Source organism: Macaca fascicularis, chromosome 9 (genome assembly GCF_037993035.2).
Source record: "Macaca fascicularis isolate 582-1 chromosome 9, T2T-MFA8v1.1".
Classification (NCBI taxonomy): Eukaryota; Metazoa; Chordata; class Mammalia; order Primates; family Cercopithecidae; genus Macaca; species Macaca fascicularis.
Window position 1 is genome coordinate 141,786,129 of NC_088383.1, and position 26,027 is coordinate 141,812,155.

Genomic DNA, 26,027 nt, shown 5'->3' on the forward strand with positions numbered 1-26,027 from the left:
TGGGAGGCGTCGGTGGGTGGGAGGTATCAGTGGGTGGTGGGGATCAGTGCGCGGCATCGGTAGGTGGGCGGCATCAGTGGGTGGGAGGCATCGGTGGGTGGGAGGTATTGGTGGGTGCGCGGCGTCGGTGGGTGGGAGGTGTCGGTGGGTGGGCGGCGTCGGTGGGTGGGCGGCGTCGGTGGGTGGGAGGCGTCGGTGGGTGGGCGGCGTCGGTGGATGGGAGGCGTCGGTGGGTGGGAGGTATCAGTGGGTGATGGGGATCAGTGCGCGGCATCGGTGGGTGGGCGGCGTCGGTGGGTGGGCGGCGTCGGTGGGTGCGCGGCGTCGGTGGGTGGGAGGTGTCGGTGGGTGGGAGGCGTCGGTGGGTGGGCGGCGTCGGTGGGTGGGCGGCGTCGGTGGATGGGAGGTATCAGTGGGTGATGGGGATCAGTGCGCGGCATCGGTGGGTGGGCGGCGTCGGTGGGTGGGCGGCGTCGGTGGGTGGGAGGCGTCGGTGGGTGGGCGGCGTCGGTGGGTGGGCGGCGTCGGTGGATGGGAGGTATCAGTGGGTGATGGGGATCAGTGCGCGGCATCGGTGGGTGGGCGGCGTCGGTGGGTGGGCGGCGTCGGTGGGTGCGCGGCGTCGGTGGGTGGGAGGTGTCGGTGGGTGGGCGGCGTCGGTGGGTGGGAGGCGTCGGTGGGTGGGAGGCGTCGGTGGGTGGGAGGTATCGGTGGGTGATGGGGATCAGTGCGCGGTGTCGGTGGGTGGGAGGCGTCGGTGGGTGGGCGGCGTCGGTGGGTGGGAGGCGTCGGTGGGTGGGAGGCGTCGGTGGGTGCGTGGCGTCGGTGGGTGGGCGGCGTCGGTGGGTGGGAGGCGTCGGTGGGTGCGTGGCGTCGGTGGGTGGGCGGCGTCGGTGGGTGGGAGGCGTCGGTGGGTGCGTGGCGTCGGTGGGTGGGCGGCGTCGGTGGGTGGGAGGCGTCGGTGGGTGGGCGGCGTCGGTGGGTGGGAGGCGTCGGTGGGTGGGAGGCGTCGGTGGGTGGGAGGTGTCGGTGGGTGATGGGGATCAGTGCGCGGTGTCGGTGGGTGGGAGGCGTCGGTGGGTGGGCGGCGTCGGTGGGTGGGAGGCGTCGGTGGGTGGGAGGCGTCGGTGGGTGCGTGGCGTCGGTGGGTGGGCGGCGTCGGTGGGTGGGAGGCGTCGGTGGGTGGGAGGCGTCGGTGGGTGCGTGGCGTCGGTGGGTGGGCGGCGTCGGTGGGTGGGCGGCGTCGGTGGGTGCGTGGCGTCGGTGGGTGGGCGGCGTCGGTGGGTGGGAGGCGTCGGTGGGTGGGCGGCGTCGGTGGGTGCGTGGCGTCGGTGGGTGCGTGGCGTCGGTGGGTGGGAGGCATCACGGGGTGATGGGGATCAGTGCGCGGCATCGGTGGGTGGGTGGCATCAGTGGGTGGTGGGGATCAATGAGAGGCCACACACAGTCTTAGGGTGGGCAGCTTACCCACTGTCCAGGAGCCTGGCTGGGTGCAGCTACTCACGTCTTCCCTGTGGTCCAGCCGAGGGCGGCCCTGTGTGCCTCGAGCTCCCTGCTCAGCCAGCATCTGTGGTGACAGTGGTTTCCCTGCATCTGCTCTCACACCGGGACACGGGGCTCACAAGCAGCAGGCTGGTACGTTTCTTCGTATCTTCCCCCCACCCACCCCAGGCTGAGCATCACCAGCCCCTGCAGGCGTCTCTGTGCAAAGCCCCACTTGAGGACGGGTGCACAGCTCAGTTTTCTGTAGCGCGGCACCATCGTGCTGAAAGAACGCTGCTGTTTTTCGGTTGGAAAGCGTCTCCCGTGTTCCTTAGGTGTGTGGGACCCACGTGTTGCTCTTGCCTGCTTACTCCGGCTCATTCGTGTGACGTGTTTATTTTTCAGTGCAAATGGTCAAGAAAAGGCTTCATCCGGACAAGGTGGTGCATTGCAGACTGGTACGTGGTGTCTCTCTCTGCTTTGTCAATTTCCATAACATTTCTTACACTTTTATATCTTGCACAAGTGGCGTGTTCCCTCACACCTCATTGGAGGCTCTACTGATTTTGTGGGAGGACCCCCAGCTGCCTGACCCCCACCTGCCACTCTGACCTTTTTTGTTCACAGCGACGCGTTTGGAGCATTGTCACTGTTCCCTGTAAGTAAACATCTGGGTGCCCAGTGCCCGTGGAGACACAGTGACGGCCCCGGTCCCTCCCCGCAGCTGGAGAGTTCTGCTGGCCAGAGCCCGCTGCACAGGGAAGTCAGCAGGGAGGCCCCCTAGTACTGGCACCCCGTGGCTGCCCAGTGAGATGGCGTAAGAGCCGCCTGGCAGCCTGGTCCACCAGCAGGCCGAGCACAGACGTAGCGGAGCCTGTGTCATCCACGTATCCTCCGGCCTGGCCTTTCTGTGGTGAAGACGTTCTCGATAGCGCCGCCCCACCTTTTCTGCATGATAAGAAACAGAAACCTGTTGCCTGCTTTCCTAAGGTGGCTTCCAGGTGGCTCCCCAGCCTGTCCCTCCAGCCATCACATCTCATTTGAATGCTGTTTTTATTTTCCTCTCATGGATTTTCCAAAACTTCACTGCCTGATTATCTGCTGCTGTGTAACACATCGCCCTAAACTTAGCAGCTTTAAAAAACACGTACAAGGCCGGGCACGGTGGCTCACGCCTGTAATCCCAGCACTTTGGGAGGCCAAGATGGGCGGATCACGAGGTCAGGAGATCAAGACCATCCTGGCTAACCCGGTGAAACCCCATCTCTACTAAAAATACAAAAATTAGCCGGGCGCGGTGGTGGGCGCCTGTAGTCCCAGCTACACGGGATGCTGAGGCAGGAGAATGGCGGGAACCCGGGAGGCGGAGCTTGCAGTGAGTGGAGATTGTGCCACTGCACTCCAGCCTGGGCGACAGAGCGAGACTCCGTCTCAAAAAAAACAAAACAAACAAACAAAAAAAAACCACGTACGAGGTCATGGCTGTGAGCGTCTCAGGACCCAGGAGTGGCTTTTCTGGGGCTCTGGCCCTGGTCACCCTGGGGCTTCCAGAAGACCCATCTCCAAGCCCACTGGGGCTGTGGGTTTCTGCCCCTCCCCTCGAGCCTCTCCCTGGGGCTGCTCAGGGCAGGACATCCCCAGGAGGAGTCCAGAGAGTGAGGGGGATGGAGGGAGGCAGGGGGAGGCTGGGGAGAAGGGAGGGGAGGGAGAGGAGGAAAGAAGGGGAGAGGGAGGGGGAAAAGAAGGAGGTGGGGGAAGAGTGAGAGAGAAGGGTAGGAGAGGAGAGTGGGGAGGGGGAGGGGAGGAGAGGAGGAGGGAGGAAGGAGGGGAGAGAAAGAGGAAGAGGAGGGAGGGGGAGGACAGAGGTTGCTGAGGTCCTGTGCCTACCCCAGACAGTGCGGGCTGCCAGGCCGCCCTTTGCTTTTGGTCAGAGGGAACAGTCTTGGCATGGTGTGGGGGCATACGGGGCACATTCACCAGGCAGCGTCACTGGGGTCACTGTGGCAGCTGGACCACAGGCTGGAGGAGGGCAAGGCCGCCTGCACACACTCATTCCTGGCGCCTCCTGGTAGGGAGACAGGGCTGGGTCTTGGAGCCTGTGGAGGACATGTGGGCAGTGAGGGCTTTGTGGGACAGTGTCCAGACCGTGCCGAGCCCTGCACTGACCTTCCCTGGTGAGGGGACACGTCCTTGCCAGCTGAAGGTGCTGAGGGTCCCCTGCAGTGTGACAGAGGCCCAGGCCTTGATCAGGCCCTGCCAAGTCCGCGTGCCTGGAGGCCAGTAGCCGGCCGACGGGGCTTCCCGAGGGCCTTCCCTTTGGGAGTGAAATGAGGCACTCTTCTCGCCTGTCCCTGTGCCCTCTACCCTGCCTTGCGGGGTCCCCGATGGGTGCAGCCGGCAGCCCTGGGCAGCTGAGGCTGAGGCTGAGGGGTGGCCCTTCCTCTTAGCTTAGCCATCAGGGAGAGTTTCCAGAGTCACCTGTAGTTTTTCTCTTTCAAGAAAAATAGCTCACTTTTTAGTTGCCCAGAGTAACTGCATTTGTAAAGATGTATTCAGACTTCGCTGGAGGTTTCCTGTCCACTGGCCTTGTCGGCAGACAGGTGGGTGGACAGGTGCCCAGCCTCGGGTGGCTCCGCACGGCGGGGGCCAGTGCAGGTCTCACCCTCCCGGGGCTCCTTGGGAGAATGAGGTGTGACCCGGAGGCTCCGGCCCTTAGTGACGTGTCCTTTTCTCTTTTGGTTGTAGTGCCTTTGACTTGGTGAATATCCATCTTTTCCATGATGCTTCCAATCTGGTCGCCTGGGAAACGAGCCCTTCCGTGTACTCGGGAATCCGGCACAAGGCACTGGGCTACGTGCTGGACAGGTAGGTGTGGGCCGGCAGGTAGGTGTGCTAGGCAGGTGGGTGTGGGTGGACAGGTGGGTGGGGTGGGCAGGTTGGTGTGGATGGAGAGGTAGGTGTGGGTGGGCAGGCAGGTGTGAGTGGAGAGGTAGGTATGGGTGGGCAGGTAGGTGTGCTGGGCAGGCAGGTGTGCTGGGCAGGTATAGGTATGGGTGGAGAGGTAAGTGTGGGTGGACAGGTGGGTGGGTGGGCAGGTCGGTGTGGATGGAGAGGTAGGTGTGGGTGGGCAGGCAGGTGTGAGTGGAGAGGTAGGTATGGGTGGGCAGGCAGGTGTGCTGGGCAGGTATAGGTATGGGTGGAGAGGTAATTGTGGGTGGACAGGTGGGTGGGTGGGCAGGTCGGTGTGTCCACCCACCCCTGTTGGCCACTGGGAAAGGCTGTGCCTGCTCTGGGAGACACACTCTGCTCTGTGCTTGCTGATTTGCTGATGGCCCTTACTGGAGTTGCCCCATGGAGGTGGCAGAGCCCCCAAGCCCTGTCCACAGGCTGGAGCTGCACCCTCACCATGGACTTGGATGGGGATGGCTTCACTTTCTCTCTGAGTTTTTTGTGGGGAAGATGAGAAAACAGTGCCATGGGGTGCTGTGGTGGGAGGTGAATAGGACACTGAAGAGTCAGTGGGAGCGTGGGGGCCACCTCCACCTGTGCCTGGGCCCCTGCCCCCCAGTGCTCCAGGCCGCTCCACTGGTGATGCTGTGGAGATGACGGCTGTCACTGGGAAGCAGGGGACCCCCATTGGTGGGATGTGTCTGATCTTGGGACCCGTGTCCCTCCCCATCTACAGCTGGGCCTTTTGCTGAAGCTCAGGCCCCACAGCCAGGCGGCCTGGGTTTATTCTCTGCCCGTTCCAGTTAGGCCCCATATGGAAACCTTTCCCGCCAACACCCCCATGGTTGACAAGACAGTGCTCCATCAGCTTGGGCTTGCATCAGTGACGAACACAGGCCTAAGACCATACTGTGTTCGTCACCCCAGGGTGGTCCCTGATTTCCACCTGAACCCCATTTTGCTCCCCAGAGGGCCCCTGACCTGAACCCCTGCCCGGCCCCCGTGCGTGCAGAATGCCGAGTTGCACTCCCGAGTAAGCTGCGAGGGCCTGGAGCTGCCCTGCACCTCGCCGGCCTTCCAGCAGCTGGCCTCCTCAGACCCCGACCTTCTGTTTCTGGGGCCAGCCCCTCCCACCCACACCTGCCTCACCCTGGGCTTGTGCCGAGCAGGACTGAGTCATTCCCAGGCCACCACCATTCCTGGGGCACTCACAACTGCCTGGGGCTGCACAGGCAGAGGCAGGAATTGGGGGGGCACTGAGGTCTGAACCCAGAGAGGGAGGAGGCTGGGCAGGGCCTAGTACTCTCTGAGCCTTTGGGAGGCTTCCTGGGGAAGACAGTGGGAGGAGCAGTCCATGTGGAGGGGGACGTGGGTGGGGCCCCTGCCCCTGAGTCATGTGTGGTATGTGGCCAGCGCCATCAGATTCTCAAGAGCAGGAGTGGGAGAGTCCTGTGAGAGGCATCCCCTGGGGACTGTGTGGAGTACATTTCTACCCAAGCAAGCCCCGTGTCCTGAAGGGTCCCTAAGGCAGGTGGGGTCATGAAGGAGAACAGCAGCCAGCAGGTCCCTGCCTCCTAACAGCGCCTTTTAAGGATAGTGTTCAGTTAGCATGTGTGTGCCTGTGCTTGCATGCATGCACCCACACATGCATACACCTGCACACATGCACCCATATACACCTGCACTCACATGCACCCACATACACCCGCACTCACATGCACCCACACACGCATACACCCACACTCACATGCACCAACACACGCATATACCCGCACTCACAAGCACCCACACATGCATACACCTGCATACACCCACACTCATATGCACTGAGTGTACACACCTTGTGTGCATGCAATTATGCATGTGTATGATTTTGTGTGTCTGCATACAGTACACGCATGTGAGTGTATGAGCATTTGTGGGGGTTGTGTGGGGGTGGGTGTGCGTGCATCTGCACGTGTATGTGTTCGTGTGTGCATGTGTGTATGCATTTGTGGATGCTGGTGTGTGCATGTGTGGGTGCATGAGTGCATATATATGTGTGTGCACGTGTGGGTGTGTGTGGGTGCATGTGTGGTGTGGGTATGTGTGTGGGTACATGTCTATTTGGGTGTATGCATGCTTGCAGGGGTGTGTGGGGGTTGCATTGTGTGTGCACACATGGGCACATGTGAGTGCACTTGTGTGGGTACATGTGAGTACAGGTGTATGTGAGTGTGGGTGTATGCATGTGTGGATGCATGTGAGTGCGGGTGTATGCAGGTGTGGGTGCATGTGTGGGTGTATGCGGGTGTGGGTGCATGTGTGGTGTGGATGTGTGTGGGTACATGTCTGGGTGTGTGCACGCTTGCAGGGTTGTGGTTGTATTGTGTGTGCATACGTGGGCACATGTGAGTGCACTTGTGTGGGTGCATGTGAGTACGGGTGTGAGTGCAGGTGTATGCATGTGTGGATGCATGTGAGTATGGGTGTATGTGATTGTGGGTGTATGTGGGTGTGGGTGCATGTGAGTGTGGGTGTATGCAGGTGTATGCATGTGTGGGTGCTTGTGAGTGCGGGTATATGCGTGTGTCGGTGCATGTGAGTGTGGGTGTATGCGTGTGTGGGTGCATGTGAGTGCGGGTGTATGTGGGTGCATGTGAGTGCAGGTGTATGTGGGTGCATGTGTGCAGGTGTATGCGTGTGTGGGTGCGAGTGTGGGTGCATGAATGTATGGGTGCCTGTTTGTGTGTGGGTGGCTTCATGTGCATATGTACATGTGTCTTGCTTGTGTGGCTGTGTGTGGGTGCGTGTGTGTAGGTGCATGTATCTGCGTATTTGGATGTGTGCAGGGGTGCACTGATGCATGTGTGCATGCATGTGTGGGGGGGCTTATGTGTAGATGCATATGTGTACACTTGCGTGGGGGTACATGTGTGGATGTGTATGCGTGTGTGGGTGTGCATGTGCCTCAGAGTGTGCATGTGTGTGGGTGTGTGCATGCATGGGTGTGGGCGTGTAGGTGTGTGTGGGTGCATGCGGATCTGTGTGGATGCATGTGTGCTAGGGTGTATGCGTGTGTGTGTGCATGTGGGTGTGTGCATGTGGGTGTGTGTAAAGGTGTGTATATGTGGGGGGAGCATGTGCACCTGGGTGTGGATATGTGTGCAGGTACGTGTGGGTATGTGTGCATGCAGATTGTGAGTGTGTGGAGTGCATGTGTGTGTGTGCAGGTGTGGGTGTGTGTGCATCTGTGGGTGTGTGCACGTGTGTGTGTGCGGGTGTGGGTGTGCACACGTGTGTGCACAGGTATAGGTGTGTGTGCACGTAAGTGTGTACCTGTCATAGCTCAGCACTGTGCATCCTGAGGAAGGGGTGGAAGGCTGGATTCTCCAGTGGGTGCTGCTCCAGGGGAAGCTGGAGCTGGTGGGGCCCCTCCTGAGCGCTGGCTCCGTCTGCTGCTGTGGTGAGTGTGGCCTGCGTGGCTCCTTGCCTGCTGCCTTCACGATCCTCCCAGGTTCCCCACAGGGCTCTGCACAAGGAGTCTGGGGTGGGCCCCCATCCCTGTGCTGTTATTAGCAGGTATGTGGCCTTGGTTCTCCTCTGCATCTGGCCCCTGCTGAGGGCCCTGAGTCGTGGCCCCTTATCCCCTCTGACCGCCCCTGACCTCCGTCTCCAGAGTGATGGAGCCCTGGTTCCCTGCCACTAGCCTGGTCGAAGAAGAGGGGTGGCAAATGCGGGGCCTGGGTGCTGCTGTGCTCGTGGCCACGTTCTGAGGCCGGCCCTCAGCCCTGTGCACGGCCACGCCCTCTGCAGGGGACCTGTCCGGCCTCCCGGGCATCTCTGGAGCTGGCACTGATACCAAGGCAGGGACAGGTCTGAGCCTGGGGACTGTGCTCTCGACCGCCCACTGTGGGGAAGCAGCACAGGTGGGGGATGGGGGCCTGGGGCTTTGTCAGCCACAAAGTGACTGATGACCGCCTGTGCCCTGGGCGCCCTCCCTGGACAGCATATCAGTCGCCCAGGGAGAAGGGCCTCACCCACAGGAGCGGCTCGGTTCTTCCTGCCTGATCAGCCCTCAGCTTCCAGGCCCCAAGCGTCTCGGGGACCTCCCACGGAGCCCCAGAGCAGGGAGGGCCCTGCTGTGTCTGCTGTTGGGTCTTGGTGACAGCGGTTAGGTTGTCAGCATGGCATGGCATTAAAATGTGTCATCGCCCCTTGCTGCCATGGCTCCGCGGCCTCAAGAAAGCAGCCTTTGGGCTTTTGGGCCACTTTTCTGCGTCTCTGCATTCCCATGAATGGCTCCTGCGGCGCGCTCAGCCAGCCGCAGATCCGGACCTCCGCGGCGTGGGGCGGGCCGCGCAGCACAAAGGGAGGCTCTGTCGGAGTCGGGAACAATGGGCCGCCCTTTCACCGCTGCTGCTAACCTCTTGGCAGCCACCAGCAGACCGCATTCTGCTGTGCGGATCGGGCAGGACAATGCCGCGCGGCCTCTGAATGGACGCTGCCACCAACGGGGCCCCATTCAGGGCGTTGGGAACCGGGCGCACATTGTCTGCCCCGCAGGGAGACAGCGAGGAGGCTCCTGCAGCCTCTTCCTGGTTTAATCTCCCGGCGCGGCTTCCCAGGTCCGTGTCCCTATCAGCTGCAGGGCCGGCAGCGCCAGGCCCAGGAGGGAGGGCGGTTCCCAGCCCTGGAGGAGGGTGCCGGCAGGGTTAAAACCCAGAGGCACCAGTAGGACCTTCACACCATTCCTCTAAACCTAAAATCATTCCAGAGTAGGAAGATGATTGTAAAACAACTGAGAGACAAACTCCGAGTTCAGGTCTTCAGAGGCGGCCCAGGGCGAGTGCTTCGGGATGCCTGCCACCACCACACCGGTCACAGGGCTGCCGGTCAGGGCTCTGCCGGACTTCTTCTCACAGATGCGAACCTTTACTTTTTTGTGTGTAATTTTTGAAATTGTTGCTGTCAACCTCTTGTTATGAGAAGTTTAAAAAGACAAATCCCTAATGAGTGAAGAGTACCAGGCTCTGGGCAGGTGTTGGCGGCATCTCTGCCAGTCTGGGGTCCTGGACCCTGGGCGAGGCTGGGCCGTGCACACCCTTGTGTGGCTCTGGGAGGCACCAAGCACTCAGCCCATGTTGGGGGCAGCCCCGGTCCCTCTCCTGGACACAGAGGTCAACCCTTGGGGGGCATCTGGGGGCGGAGCCAGAGGTGCACGCCAGCCTTCCTAGGCACCATCCACTGACGCGTCCTGAAACCTTCCTGAGCTTTCAGCTGGGAAGGAGATTTTCCCATAAGTGACAGGACTCTTTGTCTCCCCTCTGAAATGTGGCCTGGCCTAGTTCAACAGAAACATTTTACATTACAACTGTGAAATCTCGGCATAAAGCACCCCTTTGTCCCCCCATTATTTTCTCACAAATACAGTCCATTGTCATGGCGCTGAAGTTAATTTGATCAACATTGGGACATTTAACTTTTATGTCCAGTCTAAAGAGTTGTTTCATGCTCATTTTGGGCATTCAAAGGAAACGATTGCCAGAAAAATAATGTTCTTCTGAACAATTCCAAGCAATTAGTTTCCCAGGGAGAGGCGATGTGATGCCCGCGCCCCCAGCCCCGCTTTGTGGCTTTATGGAGGGCCATCAGTTAGCTGTCAGCCGCTCAAAGAGCCCCCAACCTAAACGTTTCTCTTTAGACGTTCCCAGAACTTGCCTTGCTGTGCGGCCAGTAAAGAAAAGCTGCTGCGTCTCCAGGCAAAGGCAAACTCGGCACTAAAGATCTGGGTCACCCTGAGTGCTCCTGGCCACAGGGCTGGCTCTCGCGCTCCTTACACTCCCGCTGGCCTCGGAGAACAGCTCGCAGGCTCTTACTGGTCGTGGGCTCGTCCTGATCAGGCTCTCTTAGATTTGGAGACCTCAGGGTGGCCGAGGTCATGGGTCTGCGGAGCCCACCAGGCACCCTGTGGTGTCCCTCCGCATGCCCAGGACTCCTGGCAGCACAAACTTGTGCCCTCTGCCTTTCCGCTGCTGTGAAGCCCGCTGCCTCTGTCCCACGTTAGCCTCTCCAGGGCGTGGTCGGTCCAGCTGCTGCCCAGCAGGAGGGGCTCCTTACGCCTGTGCTTCAGTTGATCCGTGGGCTGCGATCTTTATTTTGTTGAACACAGAGTCAAGCGCCAAGAAAGGCGGTGCCGCTATGCAGGGGCAGCACCTGCACCCAGCCATGCACCCTGCACGTTCTCCGCATGTTTCCTTTCCTTAAGAAACAAACCATGTGGACCCGCAGGTGCCCTGTCCTCCGTCCTGAACCCCACCCTGGCCCCCAGCATCAGCCTGAATTCAGCACCCATCACTCCTTTGCAGCTTTCTGGCCTCTTGTGACACAGGCACGGATGTTTCGGTACTTTTATTATGTGCCAGCATGGAGGTGAGCATCAACATTGCCGTGACGTGTGTGTGTGGTTTATGTCTTTACACATGTCAGTGCCCGTGACCAACGTGTTCAGCATCATGTGAACGGAGTCTGCCGGACGTCTCCGCGACCTCCAGCCATGGTGCTCAGTCATGGGACTCGCTGCCGGCTGTCTGGAGAGCGTTTGGGTGGTTCCTGGCCCTTCGGTGGCAGACAGGACGATGCCTGTGCTGGGCCATGGGGGCCGTGTGTCTCCACTCCTGCTGGTCCTTTCCACACCCTGAACCCCAGCATCACCACTGGCATCTCAGCCCTTGGTGGTGTGTTTTCTGCTAACTGGGGAGGAGTGGGGGGTCCTGGAGGTTGAGGCACTTCTGTGCCGCACGTTTTTGTGGTTTATGGCGATGTCCGAGCAGAGTTCGAGAGGATGGGTCTCAGAGTGAGAAAAATAAAAGTAAAACGGCGATGCTCAGTGTGGAGAGTGTGAGAGCGGTGGCTGCCAAGGGAAAGCCCTGCACAGCCCTCCTGCCACCCTGCACGGGGCTCCCCGCACAACCCCGCCCAAGACCACTTGATGTGGGGATGGACCATCGAAGGGAGTGTGGGCTTTAAAAGGTGCCAGACACTGAGGAGGCACATGCCGCTGGGGCCCAGGATGCCCCCAGCCCTGAGACTGAGGCCCAGGGCCCGTCCTAGCCCCGACCGCTGCGACACAACTCTGTGGCAGGGCTTCACAGCCCACCTTAGTTCTCAGTCTGAGATCCGAGTTCTGGTGACGGCTTGTAGACAGCGGCCTTCTCACAGCGTCCTCACGTGGGGGCAGGAGGGAGGGAGGGAGAGCTGCTGGTGTCTTCCTCTTTTACAAGGACACCCTTCCTCTTACATCAGGGCCCCGCCTCCCACCCACCCCGTGACCTCAGGTGCTGGCCGCTAAAGGGTTGGGGCTCTGAGGCTGGGACTTGGTGGGGAAGTCGGGGGGCCTTTGGGTGCAGCACTGGGGATCAGCGGGTTGGTCAAGGAGCTTCCCCAAGGGCAGTGGTTGCTGTGACTCCACCCAGTGAGCAGCCAGGCCGCCTCTCGCACTCTGGGGGCTCTGCTAGCCCTGAGGCTGACCCTGCCGCTTCAGCACGTCCGGCCATCTGCCCGGGTTCCGCCTGGGGGCGCCTTAGCCGGCTGTCTTGCAGGTTCTGTGGTACCTGGGTTCTGCCTGGGCGTGCCATAGGCAGCCGTCTTGCTGGGTTCTGTGGTGCTGGGATATTCGCCCTGAGGGCTTGAGGCTTCAGGGGGGCAGAGCTCACGGTGGGTGGAGTAAAAAGTGAAGTCAGGAAAAATAGTCCAGCAGTTTCTAGGAAGGTAAAAATAAACAGGCTGGTGTGTTTATTTTGGGGGGATGAGTTTGTTTAAAGTGGTTTAAATACATCTGCGGTGAACCATGCAATGAGATGTTTATGATTAAGAGAAACTTTTAAGCGATTCAGTAACTAAAATATTCTCAGTAGTTTTAGTAATTTTATATTGTTGATGTTTTTGCTTGTGTAAAGTTGTTTGATCGGAGAATGTGGTGTCTACCATAGCAGAGAAACAAACCAACTTTAATAGATTCCCAATTGTGCACACCTTAGGCCTTTAAAAGTACAGCGCCAAAGGTTTCAGCTACCTTTGCTTTCAGTGGTTAGAAAAAAAAAAGGAAAGAAAGAAAAAAACCAACTCCTAGCACGTTAGGTGTCCTGGAGGAGAGAGGATGAGTGTCTCGTGGCCAGTTTGCTTCCCACACTGCACTAGCTCCACGGAAAAAACACTTGCCTCATGTGAGGCTGATAGTTTTTAGGGCCCCAGTGGGACCGCCGATGACGCTGTCCCGCCGCCTCCCTGTCGCCGTGGGGTCTCCCAGTGTTCCAGGCCCCGGCAGCCTTGCGCCGGGTTCCCACTGCTGTGTTAGGGAAGCGCCCGCTGTTGGAAATGTGTTTCGGAACGTTCAGCCCGGGACTGTCCCGAAGTCTTTACTCTGCGGTGTCGTGAGGTCGCAGTTGTCCCGGAGACCGCGGACGAGCCCCCCATGCCCTCGCGGTGGGCAGCTGCTGGGACGACGAGGCAGCCCCTCCTCCCAGTGCCTCTGTCGTGTGATGAGACCACTTGTCAAAACAGAGAGACACCATTTTCAAGGCCTAAAAAATTGATTTTTATGGCTCTTCTTGTAATTCTCTTTTTGAATTAGGCACATGATATTGATGTGGGCCTACGTTTTAATCATAATAGCTACTGACAAGGTAATTAATTTTAGAACAACTCTTTTTTTTTCTCCTGCTCCAAATGGCACTATATTGAAATTGAAAGTGAGCTCTGGGAGGGCAGCGGGGCTGGTACTCAGGTGATTGCCTCGGCCGTGACAGCCCCTTCGTCTTTCGGCCGCCGTGCACCCTTTAGAGGCAGCTGCGGTTATTAATGGGCTCAGGCTGTTCTGTCAGCAGAGCAGGGCGAGGAAGTGTGCTCCAGTTTAGGGTTTTAATGATGATCCTGCAGGATTCCAGACAGGACGATGACGCTGTGTCTCCAGGGCGTTGCAGGCACACGTGGTGCGTCGCCCGGCGGCTTTCTTGGGAAGCAGGAGCAGCCAGGCCTGGGCAGGGCCTCCTGTGAGGGCAGCACCCCAGAGTCCTGAGAGAGAAAACTCGGTCAGTGGAGTGAGGGCCAGCCCAGGAGGCCGCGTTTCCTCTCTCTCCGCACTGGGGGACTTAGTCAAGTTTGTTCCGTCAGGGTTCTGCTGTGCGTTTAGCCGAGTGCGGCCGCATCTGCTCCTGTGACAGCGGCCCAGATGCTTGACCATGTGGGGACGGCTTGGTATCTTGTGGTCTTGCCTACACCTGGGCTTGGCTGGCTGCATCCTGCCCGCTGGCCTGTGGGCATTGCCGCCCTCCCTCAGGAGCCTCCGTGCCCTGGGCTGCCGCTCTCCTGGGGACTCAGAGCTCGGGGCCCTCTGTCTTCCTCCACGCACCCTCCCAGCTTTCTGTGCTCACGCGACACAGAAAGCGCTTCCCTTTCTCCCGGGCAGAGCTTGGGGCTCGTTTAAGCAAATCACACTAGAATAGATCAAATTTGTTACAACTGAGACTTAACGTAAACTGGAAAGCATTCCAATTAAAAAGATAAGCAAGCTTTTTGTGGGCTTTGCCAAGCCAAGCTCTAGCAATTAACAGGCAAGAGGAGCATGAAATAGCTGGGACCATTTTTGAAAGAACTGTCAACAAGAAGGACTTCCCTAGAAAAAGTTGTATTAATTAAAAGCATGCAGGAATTGATTTAAAAAAAAAAAAAAGATCTGCAGAAAAGAATAGATTGTCTCAAAAAGACCCATGCCGTTGGGAATGTTGTGTTGTGATACAGACTTGGTGGGAAGACGGGGCACATTGAATAAGTGGTGCCGATCAATTGACCATCCACTTGGGAAATCGATAAACTTAGATCCCTGCTCTACACCGTAATTCCGCATGGATTAAAGGATAACCCTTAAAACTCTGCCATAAAGATGAAGGTGGGGGCTGCGTGCCCGTGTGGGGGCTGGGGCAGGCATCTCAGCCACAGGGGAAACTGATACATGTGACTATATGGAAATTAAAACTTCTGCCTGACAGAAGCCACCATGGGCAAAACGGAAGGGCCGATCCCAGGATGCCAGGAGCGTATGCCGTGTTCACCGCAGACGAGGGTTACTCTCCGCAGACAGACGGGGGTTACTCTCCGCAGACGGGGGTTACTCTCCGCAGACAGACGGGGGTTACTCTCCACAGACGGGGGTTACTCTCCACAGACGGGGGTTACTCTCCGCAGACAGGGGTTACTCTCCTCAGACGGGGGTTACTCTCCACAGACGGGGGTGACTCTCCACAGACAGACGGGGGTTACTCTCCACAGACAGGGGTTACTCTCCACAGACGGGGGTTACTCTCCGCAGACGGGGGTGACTCTCCGCAGACAGACGGGGGTGACTCTCCACAGACAGACGGGGGTGACTCTCCGCAGACGGGGGTTACTCTCCTCAGACGGGGGTTACTCTCCGCAGACGGGGGTTACTCTCCACAGACGGGGGTTACTCTCCGCAGACGGGGGTGACTCTCCGCAGACGGGGGTTACTCTCCGCAGACGGGGGTTACTCTCCACAGACGGGGGTTACTCTCCGCAGACGGGGGTTACTCTCCACAGACGGGGGTTACTCTCCGCAGACGGGGGTGACTCTCCGCAGACAGACGGGGGTGACTCTCCGCAGACAGACGGGGGTTACTCTCCGCAGACAGACGGGGGTGACTCTCCGCAGACAGACGGGGGTGACTCTCCGCAGACAGACGGGGGTTACTCTCCGCAGACAGACAGGGGTGACTCTCTGCAGACGGGGGTTACTCACCGCAGACGGGGGTTACTCTCCGCAGACGGGGGTTACTCTCCGCAGACAGACAGGGGTGACTCTCTGCAGACGGGGGTTACTCTCCGCAGACGGGGGTGACTCTCTGCAGACAGGGGTTACTCTCTGCAGACAGGGGTTACTCTCCGCAGACGGGGGTTACTCTCCACAGACAGGGGTTACTCTCTGCAGACAGGGGTTACTCTCTGCAGACGGGGGTTACTCTCCGCAGACGGGGGTGACTCTCTGCAGACAGGGGTTACTCTCTGCAGACAGGGGTTACTCTCCGCAGACGGGGGTTACTCTCCACAGACAGGGGTTACTCTCTGCAGACAGGGGTTACTCTCTGCAGACGGGGGTTACTCTCCGCAGACGGGGGTTACTCTCCGCAGACGGGGGTTACTCTCCGCAGACGGGGGTTACTCTCCAGAACTCATGGGGACACCCCTGAAATTCAAAGAGAAAAGGCCAGGAACCAAAGAGAACAGCAGGCTGTGAATAGGTGAAATCGGGAGAAAATGCAAGTTTCGATATGTAAATTTAAAAATATTGAGGGTGTGCAAGTTAAGATAGAAATGAACTCCCACACTGCGTAGCCAAAAGTGAAAGTGGTGTTGATTCCACCCGCACTGTCACGAAAGTGTGACCTGCACAGATGCTCTGTCCTCCCTCGCTCTGGCCTAAAGGCCCTGGAGGGTGCAGGGCGGGTCCGCGGCCAGCGGTGGCCCCAGCTGGCGCCTCATGGCCACTTGGCTCTTCAAACCGAGGGTGGAGGTGTCAGCAGCAGCGGCCGGGCAGTGCAGAACAGGACCACGTAAGAAGTGGGAAGCGGGAGACCGTCTGCTCACTTGTGGATTCTTCTACTTCTCAAGCGAATGGATCAAGCTGGAAAAGGCTGACTTAGTGATTGGTTGGGCCCCCTGCCTCCCAGCCTCGTCCCAGTGGGCCCTCCCATGCCCCTCATGATGCCGTCCCCAGCTCCAGGAGGGCACAGTGCTCCCAGCAGTGACCTACCTGGGCTGGCACCCCCTCCCATGGACGGCAGTGCATGCCTGCAGTTAACCTGATTGGAAGCTCCCACTTTCGCCCAGCTGATAACCTGAGTTTATTTGGGAAAAAAATGACGACCCACCTCCAAATGCAGATGCTTGAACGGGCAGCCTCGGTGCTGCCTGCCCCCTGCCCGGGCAGCCCCACCTGGCTCTGGGCTGTGAAATTAAGAAACGTGGCAACCAGAGTATTTCCTTTTTTTGTCTACAGATCACATGTTTTTCTGTTCCTCTGATGGTCCTGGTGGCCAAGGCCACATTGCGAAGGTTCTCGTGTTGCTTTCACACCAGGAGGGTCGAGTGCCTGGCTCTCCTCGAAAGCAAGCAGTTCACGGCGTTACTGACTGGAGCTGCGGAGGGGAGATTTGGGGTTTGAGTGAGTTAGCAGTTTCTGAGATCTTTTTACAGGCTTGTGTCTGTAAGTTAGGAAGCCACAGTAGAGAAGCCTTTAGGAAATGGATTGTGATTGATTTAAAATATGAGGAAGAATTTTTCTTGAGTAAAGCTGTACCTGGCTAAAAATATACACACATATGCAGCCACTGTTACCTTCTCACTTTGAAATGTCCGCGTGGGGATCATGTGTAAACCTTCAGAGCAGGTCTGAGGAGACATCCCTGTCTGGGAGCAGACAGGGGGGCTTCGGTTCCTGCCCGCTCACCTGCCCAGGTCTCCCCGTACATCTCCCTCTCACTGTCTGTCCCTCCTCCCGTCTGTCTCCCTCTCGCCTCTCCTGAGCTCTGCGGTGGATTATTCGGTCTCTGGTGGATTATTCAGGCATCCTGTCCGGCCCTCTCCCCTTCTCGGGGCAGCTGTGGTTTTCCATGCGTGAGGCTCTCACGCTGCCCTGGCCCAGTGGGTGAGGACGTGGCTGAGACTCTGCCTTTCCTCTTTCTCGATGTTGCTGGGAACACATGCGTGTCTGTGTTGACGAGGGCTGAGCAGTGCTCAGTGGACCTGTATTGGGGGTGTTCTCGGAGCTGAATTTTGGGGGTGCAAAGAAGCAACCACCGAGTTTCCCCTTGAGCAGGCGACAGAAAGTGTGCAGACGGGGAGCGTGGAGGAGCACGGGGGCTGGGCGTGAGTGCTGGCCAGCTTCAGCCGCCTTGGTAACAAGTCCTCTTTTTCTTTCTAGAATCATCGATCAGCGATTCGAGAAGGTTTCCTACTTTGTGTTTGGCGATTTCAACTTCCGGCTGGATTCCAAGTCCGTCGTGGAGGTAGGTGCTGGCTTCCCTCCCGCCCCAGTCTCATGCCTCGCTCCGAGTTGAGGAGAACAGTGGAAGGAGCGTGGCCCCTTACTGGCACTTTCGATGCCGTCCACCTCCCGGGATGCACTTTTTAAGCCAAAACCTTGCAATGAAGAAGTACGTTTTGCTGTCGGCAGAGGGCTCTGTGTTGGAATCCGAGGTGAATGGGGGTGAACGGGCCCTCGAGCTTGTGCCAGATGGTGGGTGGCAGCACCGCGGGGCTGTGCCCTGTGGCTTCTGCTGTCGGCACACAAGGAGCTGCTGCAGTGCCGCCACAGTGCCGCCCCCTCGATGCCCGCAGAGCCGCAGCCTCTGCAGAGTGTCAGGCTCCTTCACACGGTCCAGCTTGATCCCAGCGGCTTTTCCTCGTAACACACGTAGGAACTGTCAGAGCCCGTTTTAAACATTGTGCTTTTTTGTCTGCAAAGTCGTTGTTCTGTCAGTTAATGAGTCGTCGACCCGCCTGACCTCTGGGAACTCAGGGGTCCCGGCTGCTCCTGGGTGTGGGAACTCAGGGGTCCAGGGTGCTCCTGGGTGTGCTCTCGGGCTGGCCGGGACCAGCAGCTTGGGCACCAAGGTGCCACCAGCGGAAAGTGGGCCCCGAGGCTCAGCACAAGGGCCGACGTTTCTCTGTGGTCTGGGTCCTCCCTCACAGTTTTCATGACTTGGGATTCCACTTCCCAGGCAGCTGTGAAGAGGGGGTTGTGGGAAATGGTGGAGCACCTGCTGCCCACCCGCCCGGACCCTGCTGCCCTCAGCCTCCCTGGTGGCCCCTCCAGGTGCTGGGCATGAGCCGACGGCCCACAGCAGGGCCACAGTGAGTCGGATGGGGCCGTGGTGAGTCGGACGGGGATACGGCGGGTCGGACGGGGACGCGGCAGGTCGGACGGGGACGCGGCGGTCCCCGAGGCTGTTGTCTTCCCATTTAGTCTCCAGTTCCAAACAACCACACGTGTTCATCTTCCGACGGTGGCAGGACATTGGTTCTGAAAGACGTACTGAGCTGGCTTTGACCATTCCAGGTCTCCTATGGTTGGGAGAAATGAGTGCGCCTGAAATCCTCTGTTGAGTTGAGCTGGCAGCACCTCACCGCGAGGCCCCACCGCACACCTGTGTGTCAATATCTGGCTGGTGGTGTTGCCTACACGTTCAGTGACTCCTGGTCAAGGTCTTGCTTCATCGGGCTATGGAGGAGGAAGGCAGGGCCTCTGCGTGTGGTGGGCTTGGAGCCCATGGAGTTGTTAAAGCACACACAGCCCAGCAGGGCTCCCGAAGTCCTTTACTTCCCGCTGCTGCGCTTCCTTCTCCTTGTAGAGGCTTTCAAATGGATCGGTCTCTGACCTGCCATCCCACAGGCCGGGCATGGGCTCGAGGGCGGGGGCTGTGCCCATCCTTGCTAGAGTCCATGTCCCTGCGTTCGATGCTGTCTGGGACATGGGAGCAAGGCCCGGGGACCACACAGGCTGGGCCCTGTCGGAGGCTTCTCCTCCACCCCCGCCAAGCCACAGGGGGCTAGAAGCGGCGTTTCCCGCAGCTCTGGACCCTCTCTGAGTAAGCTCATTTCTAATCTGTTACTTGAGAACCATGAGTCCACAGTGCACATGAGTACTTCCCGCTCTGACCGGGGGTGGCCGGGATGAAAGTCAAGCAGAACCCGCGAAACACCGAGCCGATCGATCCCAGGCGCCCAGCAACTGGGGAAAGGTCAGGGAGCTTGGAAAGGGCCTTTTCCTCCTGGCAGAGCAAATGTCACAGTAAAGGGCAGCTGGTCCTGGCCGGGTCAGAGCTGTGGTGAGGCATGCGTTGGAACAGCCACGGGAGCCTCCCTGGTGAAGGGAGCCAGCTGCTGGGCCCAGTGGCCGGGCCGTGTGACCGCAAGAAATGGGGGGCAATGGGAAGCCTGGACACTGGGTCCTGTGGGACTTGCATGGCCGATTTGGTCTCTGCAGGCGTGGGGGGCCTGGACACTGGGTCCTGTGGGGCTTGCGGGGCCGCTCTGGTCTCTGTAGGCGTGGGGGGCCTGGACACTGTGGCCTGTGGGACTTGCGTGGCCGCTTTGGTTTCTGCAGGCGTGGGGGGCCTGGACACTGTGGCCTGTGGGGCGTTGGGCAACTCCTGCGAAGGACTGCAGAGCTTTCCTTTTTCTGCTGAGCAGAAAAGGCAGAAAGTACCTCACCAGGGTTTGCGTGTGGGTGTGACCGTGAGAGGCGGCATGGTGGGAGGACAGTGCAGGGGCCTCGGGAGCCGGCCGGGGTCTGCCGCATCTTCTCCTGCGTCGCCTGGTCTGCTCCCCTGGCCTCGCTGAGCACCTTCACACACAGCCCTCAACCCTCGTGGGTCACTGTCAGCAGTGTTTTCTGATTACCAAGATCAGCCCTGTTTCTTAAAGAGCTCCTTTCACACAGGCAGTAGCTCCCGCCCAGGTCTAGATGGCCCCGGTGCCCTGGACGCCGCCAGGGAGGGTGGGTGCAGAGCTGGAGCTGCCTCCCAGGCCTCAGTGGGCTCTCCGGACCTTCCAGTCTCAGGCCTGGGACCTGCCCACATTTTCCCCAGGAAGAAGCAAGACCATGCTCGCCCCCACCTGTGCACCGTCCTCCGTGTTGGTGTTAGGACATCGCTAAAGGAGCCCTCCGCCCTGCCGGAGGGGTCCACGCAGAGGGCCAGTGCTGGGGAGGGCACTGGCCTGAAGCCAGAGTTCCAAGATTCCCATCACTGACAAACCAGGGAGATCTTCCACAGCAGCCTTCATGCTTAACTTTCAACATCAAACCACAAAGGATGGGAATTCTAATGGCTGTGCTTAAGGGGCTGTTTACTTTGTGAACTGGTGATAAACAGTTTTGCAGAAACTGCCACTTTCTCCCGAGAGTCAGTAAAGAGCTTCAGGAACCTCCAGGCCGTGGCTTTGTGAGAGGCTGGTGGAGCACTCCAGGGCAAGTGAACACCTGTGTCTGAGAGCCGCCCACGCCACTGTAAGCCTCACCGGCTCCCGTCCCCAGGAACTGAGGAGTCTCCGTTCTTTATCACTTTCCCATCCATGGTAATTGGAACAGACAAGGAGTTGCTTGAAATGCTGTTTTTCTTCTCAGTCCCCCACAGTAGCTGGTTTTAGATGGAGCCTAGCAGCGTGGGTCCATCTGCCCTGTCCTCAGCCCCTGCAGGGCCCTCCCCGCCGCCCCCTGGTCTTGCCTCAGCCCCTTTCTCTGGACCGGCCAGGCCCCTTTCTGGGCTTCATGGGGTGTGTCACTGCCACCCACTGCCTCTGCCCCCGTCACGCTGGTGTCCTGCCGGCCACGCTGGTGTCGTGCCCCTCACGCTGGTGTCCTGCCCGTCATGCTGGTGTCCTGCCTGCCAGGGCTGCGTGGGCGAGTTGGGCGTCAGACCCAGTACAGCCGGGTGGGCTGGTGGACGTGCTGGCCGGGCCGTGTGGGCAGCGCGGAAGGGGGCTCCGCCTGCTGCAGGACAGTTCGTGTCCGTCCCTCACGCCCCATCTGCAGGCTCCGTGGCCACTCTGCAGCCCCAGCCACTCAGCTCTGTGGAGAGGTGTCCTGGGAGTGGAAGGAGCAGCTCCTGCGTGCAGCTTGTTAAGACAGTGGATGGGGCTTGCCTGTCAGTCTAAGCGTCAGAGGTGACCGTAAGTCAGGAAGGGAAAGAAAATTGCGGTCTTCCTGGAAAAACTCTGCATGCCCCAAGCGGATTTTTCAAAGGAACAGTAAGCAGGAACCCGACAGAGCTCCTGCGGGCCTGGCTGACCCAGGTGGCGTCCTGAAGTCCCACCCGCATTGGCATGTGCTCCTGTGAGCCTGACCACAAGCTGCCCCCACTCTGCCCCCACAGCAGCCACTAGGACATGTGGCTAACAAGCACTGAGGGCAGCCCAGGAACCCAATTTTTCATTTCATTTCATTTTAATTAAGATCTGGTAGAGCCGCATGACTAGTGGCTATTCCACAGGACAGGACAGACCAGCTCATTTCCAGCCAGTGCAGGGGCCGTCATTGGGAAGGAACTTTCCCGTGGACTTGCCCTCCAGCCAGCCTGGGCTCAGCTGCTCCCCAGTGCATCCCCGTTCTTGGAACCACAGCCCTGAGGTGGGTCCTGGGTGGGGTCTCCATGCTGTCCGGCAGACATGGCGGTCATTCATATGGGACAGCGTAGCGTGGTCAGCCCTGCACAGTCCCAGAGAAGAGTCGGGCCTGGGTTCCCCCAGGTGAGAGGTCAGAGAACAGAGAAGGCGGCCCTGGAGGTGACCGTGCCCCTCCCACATATCAGGCGCCCTTGGGAGTGACTGCATCCCCCCTGCGTATCAGACGCCCCTGGGAGTGACCGCGTCCCCCTCCGTATCAGACACCCCTGGGAGTGACTGCGTCCCCCCTCCGTATCAGACACCCCCGGGAGTGACTGCGTCCCCCCTCCGTATCAGACGCCTCTGGGAGTGACCGCGTCCCCCCTCCGTATCAGACTCCCCCGGGAGTGACTGCGTCCCCCCTCCGTATCAGACACCCCCGGGAGTGACTGCGTCCCCCCTCCGTATCAGACGCCTCTGGGAGTGACCGCGTCCCCCCTCCGTATCAGACTCCCCCGGGAGTGACTGCGTCCCCCCTCCGTATCAGACACCCCCGGGAGTGACTGCGTCCCCCCTCCGTATCAGACGCCTGTGGGAGTGACCGCGTCCCCCCTCCGTATCAGACACCCCTGGGAGTGACCGCGTCCCCCCTCCGTATCAGACGCCTCTGGGGGTGACCGCGTCCCCCTCCGTATCAGACGCCTCTGGGGGTGACCGCGTCCCCCTCCGTATCAGACGCCTCTGGGGGTGACCGCGTCCCCCCTGCGTATCAGACGCCTCTGGGGGTGACCGCGTCCCTGCCTGTATCAGACACAGGTCTTTTCAGCAGCAGGTTTTCTTCACTGGTGCCGTTTGTTGGTGTCGGACATGAGGAGGGGACCAAGGAAGGGAGCGCAGGAGGCGGTGGCTGAGGCTCCGGGGTGTCTGCTGGGAGTGGGGGTTCTCCAGGCCCGTGATCAGCTTGGGAGGGAGCTGGTCTCCGGTGAGGGTTTCCTCCGGTGAGGGTTTCCCCCGGTGAGGGTTTCCCCCGGTGAGGGTTTCCCCCGGTGCAGAACTCAGTGGTCACTCGAGTTGGCAGAAGGAAAGTCGTGTGTGCTCTGTGATTATCACCCAGGCATGCCTGGGGCGTGCGTGGGAAATCCAGGTTCCGTCTGCAAAGGTCCCTTCTAAGTGGCACCAGAATTGGACACCACGTCCCCAACAGACGTAGATGCCACCCAGGGGAGCCCCTGCCACCCCAGGCAGTGGCGATGCAGATTCCTGGGAGCAGGGAGGCCTCCACCCACCACGGCTCATTCACATGCCTGGCCACCCTGGTCTCTGGGCTCTGGGACGCTGCCCGTGACAGCGGCTGCCCACTCAGTTACCAGGCCCTGGCTTACAGTGCCCTCACACTGGACCGACGTGGGTCTTACTGTTCTGCATTGTTTGTCTGCCATTTGCAAAGGAGTGGGAAGAAAAATGAATAGTTTTAAACTGGATTGTTTACTCAGTAAGTGTGTAAGATCTTTGCTTTAGTTTTTGGAGGGTTTTCCTGCCCACGTGGCTCTTTAAGACTGTGGATACATGGCTGTTCATTTGACAAAAGTCTTTCATTACGTTTTGCACACAGTTTACTACGTAAGTAAAGCGAGCCTGGTGAAAAATAGGGAAAAATGATGTATAATGTAGACTTTTACTAGAACTGTTTAGTCAAAGGAAGGCCACACCTCTGGAATAAGGACCGCTTTTTCCTCCTGGCATCATCAACACAGTCATCAGTTGTGTGTAAAATTCCACAGCTCACAGGAGCTAAGCCCTTGGTGTAGTGACTGGCCCGAAGCTGAGCACCTGGATCCCGGCCGCAGGGATTTTCTGAGGGCTGGAGGCTGTGAGGAGTCACAGGACCCTGGAACTGACCACGGGGAGGACCCTGAGGCCCAGGGCAGGGGCGGTATCCCCAGGGTCACCTGCGGCCCCTCAGTGCTACATGGCACCTCCACGTAGCCATGTCGCTGCCTGTGGGCTGCAGACACGTGCAGACATGGAGGGTCACAGCCTGTCTTCTGTTTGCTCTTCAGTGGACGTGGAATGTGCATGCCAGGTGGAGACTTCCCGCGCACTGAGTCTCCTGTCCCCGTGTGGGGAGATTCCTGCAGCGGTGGCTCAGAGGACCACAGGCTATTCTCTCACAGTCCTGGAACCTGGACGTCCAAAATCAAGGTGTCCTAGCACCATGCTGCTCCTGCAGGTTCCAGGGGGGACCCCTCCTTGCCTTGCCCAGCCACAGGTGGCCCAGGTGGCCCTGGCTTGTGGCCGCATCACCCCTGTCTGTGCCTTCATCCTCGTGTGGCCTTTCATTGTAAGGACACGAGTCCATGGACTTAGGGCCCACCCCACCCAGGATGTCTCATCCTGAGATCCTTAACTAGTTACACCTGCGAGACCCCATTTCCAAACAAGGCCCCAATTCTAAGGCTCTGGGCGGACATGAATTTGGGGGCACACTGTACAGCCCAGGACAGCAGGCAGCGCTGGAGTGACTCTCCCACCACGTGGCCGACTGAACGCTAGCACAGAAAACGTTTATTTGAAAGCCCTATCTAAACATAAATCTCACTGAAAAATGACCAGGTTTTTTTGGTTGGTGGTGATTAATTGCAGCTGCATTAGTTAAGGTGCCAATTAGGTAGATTATTGAATTTTAAAATACCATCTAAGCACCTCTTACAGAAAATCAAAATCTGCTAGTTGGCATGGCCTGGTTTTTAAAAAGGGTTTCTGACTAAAACATTTCATAGAAATTTTGTGGAAACCAAAGAGAATTCTGCATGATTTTTCTCTGAGACTGTCTTGGACCAAGGAATTGAGGGCAGGTGTTTGGGGACCCCTCGTGCCGGCACCAGATTGGGCTGTGCTAAATGCTGATGTCGGCCTCTGCGTGTGAACGGGCTGATCCCACCTCCCTCTGCGTGTGAACGGGCTGATCCCACCTCCCTCTGCGTGTGAACGGGCTGATCCCACCTCCCTCTGCCTGTGAACGGGCTGATCCCACCTCCCTCTGTGTGTGAACGGGCTGATCCCACCTCCCTCTGCCTGTGAACGGGCTGATCCCACCTCCCTCTGCCTGTGAACGGGCTGATCCCACCTCCCTCTGTGTGTGAACGGGCTGATCCCACCTCCCTCTGCCTGTGAACGGGCTGATCCCACCTCCCTCTGTGTGTGAACGGGCTGATCCCACCTCCCTCTGCCTGTGAACGGGCTGATCCCACCTCCCTCTGTGTGTGAACGGGCTGATCCCACCTCCCTCTGCCTGTGAACGGGCTGATGCCTCCTCCCTCTGCGTGTGAACGGGCTGATCCCACCTCCCTCTGCGTGTGAACGGGCTGATGCCTCCTCCCTCTGCGTGTGAACGGGCTGATCCCACCTCCCTCTGCGTGTGAACGGGCTGATCCCACCTCCCTCTGCGTGTGAACGGGCTGATCCCACCTCCCTCTGCCTGTGAACGGGCTGATCCCACCTCCCTCTGCGTGTGAACGGGCTGATGCCTCCTCCCTCTGCGTGTGAACGGGCTGATGCCTCCTCCCTCTGCGTGTGAACGGGCTGATGCCTCCTCCCTCTGCGTGTGAACGGGCTGATCCCACCTCCCTCTGCGTGTGAACAGGCTGATGTCGGCTTCTGCACGTGAATAAGCTCGATCTCCACTTGGCCCTATGGCATGTCCCTATTCCAGTTTCCTTCCATATGAAGCTTTTTGATGAAGAACTGACAGGAGTGCCTGGGAGCACCATAGAAGATCGATCCTGGGCTCTCCCAAAGCTATGAGTCACCTGGGAGCCCCTTAGCACACAGATCCTGGGCTCTCCCAAAGCTATGAGTCACCTGAGAGCCCCTTAGCACACAGATCCTGGGCTCTCCCGGACCTGCCAGTCTCCTGGGAGCTCCTTAGCACACAGATCCTGGGCTCTCCCGGACCTCCGAGTCTCCTGGGAGCTCCTTAGCACACAGATCCTGGGCTCTCCCGGACCTCCAAGTCTCCTGGGAGCTCCTTAGCACACAGATCCTGCAAGTCAGGCCCAGGGCCCAGGCAGTGTCTCTTTCTCATGTCTGCCTGGCACCAGGCTCAGTGCGGCTGGGAACTGACGCTGCTCATGTACCTCTGGTCGGGGTTCAGGCTCGGTCCACACCACCCGCAGCACCATTCGCCTGTGCAGCCTCCAGTGACGCATCGCTGCGGATGCACCTGAGATGCCAGCTATGCTCTCGTGTGACGTAGATGCAGTGACTAACCTCACCCCTGGGCTGGACTGTCCTGGCAGGACCACACCCGGAGGTGGCCACCATCACTGCCCAGTGATCTCGGTGCTCCCTGAGGCTGTGCGCTTCTCCTTTCTCAGATGAAAAGTGGATGAAGAATCCCTGTGGTCCGGGGCCTTGTTTTCCTTGCACCGCTTTCATTTTTT

At 59.0% G+C, this 26,027-nt stretch overlaps 1 protein-coding gene across 11 annotated transcripts in view; it reads left to right on the forward strand.

Moving 5' to 3' along the window:
- Nucleotides 1–26,027, forward strand: part of INPP5A (inositol polyphosphate-5-phosphatase A) — a 256,343-nt gene that overhangs the window by 182,930 nt on the left and 47,386 nt on the right. For 10 of the 11 annotated variants that reach the window (XM_065521648.2, XM_065521647.2, XM_065521646.2 and 7 more), the window contains exons 7-9: nt 1,888–1,940; nt 4,228–4,347; nt 17,405–17,489. The exons of the other annotated variant lie outside the window; for it this stretch is intronic. In XM_065521648.2, the coding sequence (XP_065377720.1) occupies nt 1,888–1,940; nt 4,228–4,347; nt 17,405–17,489 (258 nt within the window). The remainder of the gene's footprint in view (nt 1–1,887; nt 1,941–4,227; nt 4,348–17,404; nt 17,490–26,027) is intronic. 11 annotated transcript variants of the gene reach the window in all.